Raw genomic sequence first — 12,458 nt, forward strand, 5'->3', positions numbered from 1 at the left:
GGGGCGTGGCTACTGTACCGTTTTGTAGTGGTTTTATTTTCCTCTAATTTTTGACGTCACTGAGCTTTTTAAAGTAAAATCTGCTTTTACCGACTCAAGTAGAAGTGATGTCATATGAAAACATTCACAACAACAATATTATCTCTATAAACAGACATTATTGGGTTATCTCTTTTTACCTGATGAGCTCTTATGAAAGTTATGAGTCTAAAATCAAAGCTATATGAACACAGACAAAAAGAACAATATACACTTATTTATATTCTTCTCATATGTGCATAACATTTTAAACTACACTACGTAGTTATCATCGAACAGCTTCACTGTTGGAGCTGCTGGTTGTTGGAAGAAAACGGATGAGACGAGAGATTGTTCCAATGCAAAGGGATGATTCTGCTCTGTGTTTGGCGCTGGCTGAAGTCTTTTTGTGGTCCAGAGTAATGAACGCTGGCACAAAAAGTTGAATCAGTCTCGTTTGCTCATTATTTATTCAGATAATTCCCGATTTCCGTCAGAATTGTGCCAAATTTAGACCGCATCCTATGTAATCCCAAAGCAGAATCTTATGTTAGGTACAGAAACTTTGTTTTGTATCATCTGTGCTGTTTAACACGTTTCCAGAAGTAGTTTTTGGTTTCTAACTAACGTTACCTGAGAGGTTTTTTTTCCTCATAGGTTGAGATGTCTGAACCTCCTTGTTGATTAGCATGTTTCCTTCATTTCGCTCCGGTCCGGCCTCAGTTTTGATCTCTTTCTCTTCTTGCTGGTCTCTGACTAACAACTAATTTCCTGTGTGGTGTCACGGCCAGGGCTTCTTCTGTCTGAGGGTTTAAACGGGCCGAGTTTGGTCTTCCATGCAGATGAGCTGTTGTGGAGCCTCGGGCCGTTCTGTCTGCAGAGCAGCGTCTCTGTCTGACCTGCAGCCGGTTCGCTCTGAAGCTCAGACAGAGACGCTGCTCTGTCCCACTGAATTGGGTCAGCTGGGTCTCAATAACACACACACACACACACACACACACACACACACACACACACACACACACACACACACACACACACACACACACACAGGGCCCGAGTGAGAAGTCGGGTCAATCAGCTGCATTTGACCAATAACTGATTGACTGATTGTGACCCTGCAGGAAGAGCTCTAGCCTGCTAACACCGGACATGAAGTTCATCTGAACTGTGACTAAAAATCAAACCTTTGTACTGTTTGTGATGAAAGTTGAGAGATTAGTTTCCTTACTCAGCTATTTTTCTAAAATGATCTCCTTTCGTTTGTTCTGCTCAGCATTTGCACTCAGTTAAAAGGTTACTAAAGTCAAATGTGTGTGTTGCAGTGCTGATTATTGATCTACAGTGTTTGTGTGAGTTACCCAGTTTTACAGAGAACTGCTATAGCGAGGTCTGCCTTGTTTTCATACACACCACTCGCCTTGTGGTGCTCAAATCTCTTCAAGAAAAGGACAAATGAAAAAAATATACATTTGCAATCCCGACCCAGTTACTCAGAAAACACACAAACCTTGTTCTGAGTAGTTTCATGTAGGAACCATTTGGTTTCTGGCGAATTACAACCTGCCAACCCAAAGAACTGTGCAGCCAACTAACATCACAGCCCAGCTGAGGGGACGCCACGGACGTTTACATCATGTCACACTGAGCGTGATCCCAGCGTTTCTGCCAGAAGAGCTGTTAAGCTTGGCGGCTTCGGCCAGCACGTTCGGGGTGTGGATGGAAGGCAATTTTATGTTTTTATGTTTTGTGGCTCCACCAATCCACTAAAATGTAAATTGTGGGGTACAGATGGGAGAGCAGAGCTGTGTTGACATCGATGCGTCTCTGTGCACACAGACGTGAGAAAAAGACACCAGGAAGTTAATTTTCCACTTTATAGCCTGGAGCAGTGTGAACGCAACAGATCACAGTTTACAGCCATAAAATACAGCAAAGTGACCTAATCTACTGTAATTATACCACTGCATCAGTGCATCTGATGTGTGCGGATAGATCAAAGAGTATTGAGCTGCTACATGTGTTTTATGTCTTAGTAGTTTTCCCAAGCTGCTTTTATGTGTAATATGGCAATAATGGATTACTAACATACAGAGTTCTAGAGTAGTGTCACTACTACGGAGCTCAGACACACACTCTAACTCCTCCAGGATGGCTCATCAGTGTGTGAAGGTTTGCTGTCTCCCAGCACGGTCTCAAGAGCCTGGAGGAGATTTCAGGAAACGGGCAGTTACTCTAAGAGAGCCGAACAGGCTGCAAAAGGTCTTTAACCCATCAACATCTGTATCTGCATCACTGTGTAAGGAGGAACAGGATGAGCACTGCCAGAGCTACAAATGACCTCCACAGGCCACTGAGTAATCAGAAACAGACTTTATGAGGGCCGGACGTCCTCTGGTGGGCCCTGTGCTCACTGTCTGGCACCGTGGAGCCAGACTGGCATTTGCCACAGAATACCAGGTCCACCACTTTCCACCCTGAGCTCATGTGACAGACCTGAAAGGGGTCTGCCTGTAACATTAAGCATGACTGGTTTGGTGGCGATTGTCCGAGGAGGCATATCCATGGAGGGACATACAGATATCTGCAGGCGCAACAACAGCACTCTGACTGCCCTTACTTAGCCAAAGGAAATCCTTGGAGCAATTTTTAGACCCTGCGCCGGTGCAGTGGGTTAGGGTTCATTTCCTAGAGGAGGAAGGGACTGATACCACTGACTGGCCCCATCAGCTCAGTGATGCCCTGGTCCAGATCTGGGAGGAGATTCCCAGCAGACCATCCATCGTCTCATTAGGAGCATGTCCCAATATTGTCAGGCGTCCACAGCAGCTTGTGGCGGCTGCAGAAACTACTGAGCAGCATTTTGAGTTGCTCATGGAAACTTTGGCAAAGTGAACTAACCTGCTGCATCTTTTTTTACTTAGATTTTTGAGTTGTTTTTGTATTCAGCTTGTGTAGGTTGATCATTTTCATCAAAATATGTGGCATTGTTTCCTTCCTAAAACGTTACCTAGTTCATATCATTATAGATATATATGCATGTTTTTCCCCATTGTTTTCAAAGTGTTCTTTTAATTTATTTGCACTTTAAACACATCTTATAATCAAGAGAAGCCAGACATCTCTGCAGCGGATTTCTCTAAAACTAGGCAACTGTTTGGGTTGATAAACAGCACTAAGAGCAAGTGGTAAAGCCTTTTGTCAAGAGAGACAGCGACTTGGAGATCCTGCCAGGATCACCACATCCACATAAACAGGTGTCCTCGCATTAGTAGTTTTAGATTTGATTTGTTTAGATTCGTACCAGGCTCTTTACAAATCAGAAGAACAGTTTGTGTACACAAAGTGAATGATGATCTGACTTAAAGGACTCTCGCCTCTTGGCTTGAATGTGAATTGTAACGCTTCAGATCATTGATGCTGCCTCCTAAAATAAAGAGAGTGCACTGTTAGTCACGCTATCTCAGACTGTGGTGGTCCTGAGAAATTGAGGATATGAGGTCAAAAAAGGTTGAAAGACGGGGAGTTACAGCGTGTGTGGAAAGCTGCCCAGCCAGCACTCAGGCCAAATGTTTGTAGATGAAATCATTTTCACAGATCTGCACGATTCAGATCGCCAGTGAGAAGCCATCTCGGGCCTTTTGTCCTGTAAGAAAACCTGCCATGTCAGCTTTATCAGCACGTCTGGCTCACATAGACCTTCAAAAGTGAGCTCATTTGGAGTTCTGCTTTCTGACTTTGACTCTATTGTTGTCGTAAAATCTTTGCCGGAGAAGCCCTGCAACAATTCTGACAAATTATATTTTGCACCACCACCAGAGATGGCGGGTGAGAAATTTGGCCTGGACCGATTCTGAAGTGTGACATCTTGTTTCTCAGAGGAGGGCAGCAGAGACGAGGAGATGAGGTGAGAAGAGAGGAGGCAGCACCTCCTCTGAATGTGAGAACAGACGAGAGAGAGGATGGGAGTGATGGAGAGACGGTGTGAAGGAGGGCAAGAGGAAAGTGGAAGAGGAGGTGGTATTTGGAGTGAACAGAGCTTCTTAAAGAAATGGCTAAATCAAACATGGATGAATGGCTGATGGACCGTACAGCCCCGAGGCTTCAGGGTTCAAGAAACCGTCAATAACATCAACAGAGCCCTAAGAATTTCTTCCAAAATAAAATAAATCAGGTCAAGTTAGGGTTCAGCTCTCCACTTACTTTGGTGCTGGAGTAATTTTGGGAGCCAGGAAAACTTTGCGCTTACGTGTCTTTCCAGGAATCATGACACGGTTATTTAAAACCTCTACAAACTTTGTTGTGAACAGTTTATGGGACAACTTTTCTTTTTTCTTTTTTTTTTACTGTCTACAACCAAAAGAAGCAAACAGCTCACTGTGTGCTCCCAGAAACACCACACGACAGAGGTTTAGGGTCAGAAAGCCAGTCTTTAAAGTGTTTTTAATACATCTTTGCAATTGAAACTATCTGTAAACATAAAAATAGTTTTAGTGCTGAAACCTTATCAAACTTGGAACTGACACAATTTGGTCCTTTTATCAACCACAGCCTGATCTTTATTTGCACTTGGTTGCCGTACATTTCTTCCACTTCACTCACACAAGTTGATTGACCCGTTAAGCTCAGCTGACGGGAGCGGCACTAACATTGTCATGCTTGTTGCAGTGTCTCTGCTATGAGCCTCTTTTCACGCAGCTTTCTTCTACACGTTGATGTGGTTCAGCTTCCCATTTGGGACTTTGTTTCGTTTTCACTTGCTGAGAATTCGGCATGGAAGATTTAATCATCAGCAATCCATCATAGACACACATGTAGGGTAATGTTATTTCATCTTATATGTGCGCTGGGAGCAGGACGGCTCGTCCTCACTGTGCCTTCGATGGCTCTGAGGAGCTTAAAGAGAAGGCAGAAAAGAGACATAAGGGTGTGACAGAAACATGTCGGAGAGAAGACGAAGAGGAAAGGAGGAAGGCATCGGGAAGGGAGAGGAGTGGTGCATTGCAGTGTTCACCCACCCAGCCAACTCGTGTGTTTGCTCAGTATACTTGTGAGGGCTCTTCCTGATGATATTCCTTCCAGAAGTTAAAGAGTAAGCAAGTCCACAATACACGATATTAAAAGACAAGAATTTGCTAGTCAGGATATTAAGAAGTGAAGAATTCAGGAGAGGTTGAAGTCAAAGCTGGAGAGGAATGTGGTTGTTGATGGTCTTCACATGTACAGGAAGGCGAGCGCTGGCGTGTGTTGGAGGAGCTGCTGGATCTCCAGGCTGCCAGGCTGAGTTGTGGTGAACTTTTCCCCAGGAGGGAGTGTTCTGTCTGGGGGAAAGAGAAGATGACCATCTGGCGCCTGTGGAGCTTCTGCTGCGCTGACAGTCAGCTCCCCGACACCCTGCCAGAGTGTCCCTGAGCAAGACACTGGAGATTGAATCCCGTCCATTTCTGGAGTTGCTGAAATTGCTTTATTAACTTGGTTAAGTTATCAAATGTGTTTGCCTTGTTTTCAGTCTTGAATACAGAAGGATATTTATTTAGCTCATGTTTTCATGGGTTTGTTTATCGAGTGGCTGTATGGGAGAAGGTGCAGCTACCTTCTTTGTCCTTTAATAACATCTCAGATTACACAAAGTAACAGCGAACTCTGACTCGGCTTAAATTCACAGAAGAATGTCAGCCAGTCCAAGATACTTGGAACAAGCTTTCTACCAAGTAAGCTGATGAAGAAATCCGGTGTTGTTGTGCGCTCACACTAAATATTATCCAAGTCATTATTTGTAGAAGTGCAAAGAGTCAAATCCAGGAATTTCCCTTAGCTTGTAGCAGCTAATGCAGCGTGGCTGTGATGGTGGTGTAGATTGCAGCTCGGCACGTCTCTAGAATCTCTCATGAATGTTCACCTGAGCTGAGATCTGGGTGACTTTGAGGACAATGGATTATTCTGAATTCTGGATCATGCAAAGCTACTCTAGCAGACTCCAGTGGTAAGAAAATCACAGCTGTACATGAGTGGAAGGGCTCACATTTGGATGTATTTTTGATGCTGTGCAGATCTAATGCACGAGCAAAAGATGTCAGACCCACACAGAAGTACGAGTGCTCTGCAGTTCAGTCATTTCGACAAGGTGTGTGTGTGTGTGTGTGTGTGTGTGTGTGTGTGTGTGTGTGTGTGTGTGTGTGTGTGTGTGTGTGTGTGTGTGTGTGTGTTTACATTCTCCTAGAGATTTGCTCCATATAACACAAGCTGATGACATACAAGTGTTGTATTCATCAGTTGTTTTTGCTATCTTAGGTAAGGGGAATAATTCTGTTTGTACACATTTAGCATCCCTGCTGATTATAAACAGGATAAGTTATAGCTTGTCAAAGCTTGTGGTTTGTGTTTACCTGTTATGTTGAGGATGGTGGTTGCATGTTTTTACTATAATCCATTAAGGGTTTATTACTTGCTACACTCAGTGGGTGCTTCCTTAGGGTCTGGTGCTGGATTGGACCTGTGTTGGCCATCAGAATGACCTGAATTCTTCATGGCATAGATTCAACAAGGTGCTGGAAACATGTAAGATATTCTGGTCTAAAACCACGTGACAGAATCACACAGCTGCTGCAGATCTGTCAGTTGCATCCATCATGTGAATCTCCTGTTCCTGCCTCGAAGGTGCTCGATTGGATTGAGATCTGGTGACTGTGAAGGTCATGTTCAAGAAACCATTATGAGATGAACTCTGTGACACAGCGCGTTATCCTGCTGGAAGCAGGCACTGGGTACACTGAGTACTCAGACAGCCTGGGGCATTTAAATGATACTGTGTTGGTACTGAAGGGCAGAACCTGTGCCAAAAGAAGTGTTCACATCACACCACCAGCAGGAGCCAGAACCACCAATAAAAGGCAGGATGGATTTACCATCAAAATGTTGCAGCAGGATCAAGACTCATGAGACCAGGCGGTGATTCTTCAGTCGTCTGTTGAGTCTGTGAGAATTGTATCCTCAGTTTCCTGTTGTTAGCTGAGAGCAGCGGCGCTCGGTGTGGTCTCTGTGCTATAGCCAGTCTGCTCTAAGGTGCGACGTGTTGTGCGTTTTCAGACGCTCTTCTGCACACCTCAGTTTTCACTGGTCAGTATTTGACTCGCTGTTGCTTCTTATCAACTCAAAGCAGCCTGACCTTTCACTTCTGTCTTCTGGTATCAACAAGGCATTTGCTCCCAGGGAAACTGCAGCTCACAGGATATTTTCTGTTTTTTAAACCTTAGAGATGGTTATGAGGGGAAAGTCATCAGTTTCTGAAATACTCAGACCAACCTGTCCGACACCAACAACAACGTTCAGTCCTTTAAATCACCTTCCTTTAACATTCTGATGCTCAGTCTGAACTTTAGCCGCTTGTCTTGATTACGCCTAAATTCATCGAGTCGCTGTGACTGCTTTTTGAGCAGGTGAAGGCTTGTAGCTAATAAAGTTGCATGTGAGCATCTATGGTATTGATAAGGTTTCTTATTTGGAGGAAAACCTGTTTCAGCTTATTTAGAGGTTAAATAAATAGATGATAGGCAGAAACACAGGATTTACAAGTGCAAGAGCTGCAAGGGTGATTTTAGTTGTGAGTTTGCGTCATGTTGAAAGTCTTCCAGTGATCTGCAGCTCCCGGTCTGACTGACAGATTGTCCTCTGTGTCTGTGTGTTTGCTTTCAGGGGGGACCCGGGACATCGGTTCAGCCCTCACCAGGATGTGCATGAGGCATCGCAGCATCGAGGCCAAACTACGCCAGTTCTCCATGTGGGTAGATGTGTGTGTGTGTGTGTCAGATGAACAGGAGTGGCCTGTCCTCCCAGTTCTCCATGGCAACCTGCTCCTCTGCCTGCCTCAGCTTTTAGATCCTCCATCCTGGTCCATCAGTCTCTGACTCAATCTAATGACATCATCGTGGCTGAAAATAATTATCCAGATCGTTTTTATAAATACACCCTCGTCCATCTTTGTGCCGCCTTCTTTCTGCTTTTACGAATCCTCCTTACACTCTTCATCACTCATGTTTTACATCCACGTGACCGCAGAGTGCAGTATCAGCCCCAGTCAGTCCTGCTGTGACCACATCCTTTCACCAGCTTTCTTTCCAAGAGCCTGTAAACCTCACCTACCGCTCCTCCTGATCAAAATCAGCCTTCCTCTTTTTCATTTTGCCTTCGCTGCATGAGTCCATTAACTCCACCCGTATGAAAGCAGAGAGTCTGAGAGATTGAAGCTGTAAGATGGGACCTCCAGCTGACTCTGTGAATAGGGATGCAGTAGCAGGAGGATGCAGGGTTCACCTCTGTTAATAAAGTATGATGTGTCACGGCAGACATCCAGTTATTTTCTATATGGCTAAGCAAAGCGTCCCAGATGCCCTTCACCCAACCACCTCCCCCCTCCAGCTCCTCGGTGGGGAGGTGTTTCCTGGCCACATGGGATGTAAAATCCTCTTATTGTCACATTATACAGTATCAGGCTGATAAATCTTAAATAAGTGGCCGTGACCTCAGCAGTCATTTAACTTGGGAATGAAAGCTAATTGGTCCCTTTTCAGGGTTTTTATTCTCTACTTGTAATCAGAGTATTTATTCTAGACCAACGTTTCTGAGACTGTGAGGCTGCTGCTGGTGTGCAGATGACCAGGGGGAAACACAGGAGTGAAACTAGTGTTGGACTTCCTTTTAATGCTGGACATATGCACAGCAGCTCATGTAAATCCCAGTAAATATGACCTCATAATATCTAATGGCTCCTGATCTCTGTCAGCCTTTAATTATTAAATGGAAAAATGACCTCAGAATAAATCCTCTTACAAACTGCTTTATGAATCAGCTCTCTTCTTCATTCAAGAAACTGAATACATATGCTTGTGTCAAATTATTGGTAAATCCAAACTTCTTAGAAGTGGCATCCTGGGAATGATCTCCATGCACCAGTTTACTGGTGATCGAGCCCCAACGGAGGCAGAGAGGCTCATGCATGCTCCGGATGCTGTATGCACACTTAAATCTGATCTGTATGCTTAAAAATATCAAGTCCTTTGATTTCTGCACGTGCGTCAGTTCTGTTAGGAAGAAACCGCTGCAGCTAATCACTCTGCTAATGATGCCCACACACACATCTGCATTAATTCCCCACAGATTTAATCCGGCCTTCATCTTTAATTTGATTTGTGTTGTGTGGTCTTTGTTTTTGTCTGCAAAAGGAACAGATTTAACCATACGTGGTGTGTGTGTGTGTGCGTGTGTGTGTGTGTGTGTGTGTGTGTGTGTGTGTGTGTGTGTGTGTGTGTGTGTGTGTGTGTGTGTGTGTGTGTGTGTGTGTGTGTGTGTGTGCGCGCGCTTTCAGGGTGTTTCTGGACTGTCTGATCAACCCTCTACAGGAGCAGATGGAGGAGTGGAAAAGAGTCGCCAACACTCTGGATAAAGACCATGCCAAAGGTTTCATACACACACACACACACACACACACACACACACACACACACACACACACACACACACACACACACACACACACACACACACACACAACCTCTACATGCATCTCAAACTTCACACGCTGTTTGCATTCACACCGTGTTTGTGTGCGTTTTCCAGAGTACAAGAAAGCCCGTCAGGAGATCAAGAAGAGATCATCAGACACTCTGAAGCTGCAGAAGAAAGCTAAGAAAGGTTTGTCACGTGTGGGTTCACTGCATAAAAAACTGCGGCTGAGGGGCTGCGATATTTTGCTGCAACTTGAAACTGTTTAAATTAAACACTTTGTGGTATTTGTGGGAAAATTCAATCAGTAGTTGTTTTATAGGGTGTAACTGGCATGGAGCAATGTGCAGATGTAAAAGCTAATATCATGTTTTTATGTGTTTCCTTTGGCGTCCCATCATGCTTTGCTCGTCCAGCTGATGTTTTCGGTAAGTACACACCCATCTATCCACCTTTCTAGCTCTTCTCAATAATGCAAAAGGCTCAGGAGACTGGTGTTTTCCATTTTTACTTCTCCAATGTTTAGTCTGAGTGTGGTTTTAATATTTCAATAATAAAAAAAGTGTGTTAAAGTTTTCCACGATAATCCAGAGGGCGAGCTTAGAGGGTTGTGAATATATCAACATGGTGAATATGAGACAGTCGCACTCTGACACCTCCAGCTCAGTTTGAGTTTGACATCCAGCCCACTTCGGTCGGCTGAAACATGTTCCCACGCTGTTTAGATGTTTGTGTGACTCACACAACAAAGACTAGAGGCACACTGAACGAGAGTCTTCAAAGGAAATATTTTCATGGCTCGTTCAGTAAAACCGTGTCAACCAGTGTGACTCAGCCCCGAACGCAGCACACGACAGGGTCAGCACCAAATGTTTGGGGTTGTGGAGAGGCTCAGTCAAGCAAGGGAGTTCAAACATCTTGGAATCTTCTTCACATGCGATGGGAAGTCGGAGAGCATTGGATTGGTGAAGCCACTGTGAAGAGAGCGTTGCTCAAAGGTGCACCGTTCGATTTACCCGTCCATCGACTCTTCACCTCTGGTCACAAAGTCTGGGTAATGACTGAAAGAGTCATGTTGTGACGCCTCAGCTGATTCGGATTCAGAGTAAACAGACTACAGGTGTGAAAACGTCCTTAGTTTCATCTGAAGGGTGGGTGGGCTCGGGCTTAGCGATAGGGCGATGAGCTCGGACATCTGGAGGAATCCGGGGGAGTAGAGCTGTCGCTCCTGCAGCGTTAAAATGAGCCAGTTAAGGTGGCTCGGGCTGAATAGATTACTTATCTCATCTGGAATAGGAATGCTTTGGGAACCCCCAGAGGGAACTGGAAAGTTTGCTTAGGGTGCCGCCACCATGACTTGACTTCAGATAAGTAGAAGAGGGCGGGCAGATGAACGGACGCTGACAGAGCTGCTGAGGTTATCCAGCATGTTTGAGGTGTGATGAAGAAGTTTGGAAAACAGCTCCATGAAGACCAAAAGCCCTTATTAATGTAAAATGAACTGAGCTCCTGTTCAGCATCGTCTTCTCGGGCATGCTTCCACGCTGATGCTATTTTCAGATAACAACCTGGAGGTCCACGTTAGCGACGCCCTCAACAGCTCCATCTAACAGCAGTGAACACAGTACGTGCTGAATCCTGTGTAAAGCACCGTTACCTGTGCAGACTGCGATTTCAACCGAGGACCTCAAACTTGAGAGAGCAGAGATCGATGAGGATCATTGTAGATGATGAGAGCTATAACACAGCCGATATCAGTGGTCTGTCTAAATGCAGTGATATCAGGATATTTTTTGATCATTCACAGTTGTAGATGATGCTCCTCCAGGGTCAGGCTGTTAATGCAGAGTAAACCTCTTATTTGCAGGCTCTTAGAGCTGATAGCATGACCGCTGACTTGACTAAATTGTTCTAAAATAACTTTTAGGATAGCATGAAGTCCAGTGGAATTACAGGAATGTGATGTGGCAATATTACTTCTTCACTCTGCCCGCTGAACTCCAAAGGACTACGAGTAAACACCAAAACAGGCTCTGCTTTTAGAACAAGTAGTCCCAGTCTGAGCAATCGCACTGAAACGAGCCTTATTATGACTGGAAACAAAAGCTCGTTGTTGCTGCCAACAAAGGACTCGATGGTTTCCAGCTTTGAATTGAGCTTCTAAGACAAAACAAACAGGAACCAGGGTTGACCCCAGAGGAACCTCAGATGTGGTCAGACTGCTTCAGTCCTCAGGTCCTCCCAGCCTGTTATTACTGCACGAGAGGAAACTCCCTCTGCACTGGAGTGGATGTCACGAGGGAAGAGGACATGGAGAAGTTTCAAGGAAGGAAAAAAAGAGGTAGAGGAACTTGAGCTGGAATGAAATGAATGTAATGACAGGAGACTGGAAAATGAAGGGAAAGCTCTGAGTAAGAGTTAATATTATGAGAAACAGATTGAGGGAAACCACCTTAAGAAAGGTTTTTTATTTATAGCGCTGGCTTTGAGCACGGGAACTCGGAATGGATCGAGTTTAAACAGGAAAAGGTGAAAGAAACTGTTGATGCGAAGCTGGAAACAGCACAGCTGGTCTAAAGCGGTGGGTCATGTGTGAGGTGAGCTCCAGTACCCCATCATAGACACCACCATGTAGTGCTGAATTTAATTGGGTGTTATGGTCCTCTATAGATTTTATTATAGTATCACATGGGATCCTGGAGTTGCTGGAGTTTGAAAATCCAGTTTTGTAGCTGACAGTTTGCACCAGTTTGTCTTCATGTCTCTTTTAAATTCAAATATGTGGATGTGTTTTATATGTGTGTGTGTGTGTGTGTGTGTGTGTGTGTGTGTGTGTGTGTGTGTGTGTGTGTGTGTGTGTGTGTGTGTGTGTGTGTGTGTGGCTAAAAAAATTAAAAACCTAGCAACTGCAGGTATCCAGGGTACAACAGAAATAATGTGCT

General features: G+C 44.6%; 1 protein-coding gene across 2 annotated transcripts in view; it reads left to right on the top strand.

The window, feature by feature from the left end:
- LOC113014793 (MTSS I-BAR domain containing 1) overlaps positions 1-12,458 on the top strand; it is a 69,477-nt gene that overhangs the window by 41,335 nt on the left and 15,684 nt on the right. For both annotated transcript variants that reach the window (XM_026156526.1, XM_026156527.1), the window contains exons 4-7: positions 7,711-7,795; positions 9,380-9,471; positions 9,631-9,705; positions 9,933-9,944. In XM_026156526.1, coding sequence (XP_026012311.1) covers positions 7,711-7,795; positions 9,380-9,471; positions 9,631-9,705; positions 9,933-9,944 — 264 coding nt within the window. The remainder of the gene's footprint in view (positions 1-7,710; positions 7,796-9,379; positions 9,472-9,630; positions 9,706-9,932; positions 9,945-12,458) is intronic.

Source organism: Astatotilapia calliptera, chromosome 22 (assembly GCF_900246225.1).
Source record: "Astatotilapia calliptera chromosome 22, fAstCal1.2, whole genome shotgun sequence".
Classification (NCBI taxonomy): domain Eukaryota; kingdom Metazoa; phylum Chordata; class Actinopteri; order Cichliformes; family Cichlidae; genus Astatotilapia; species Astatotilapia calliptera.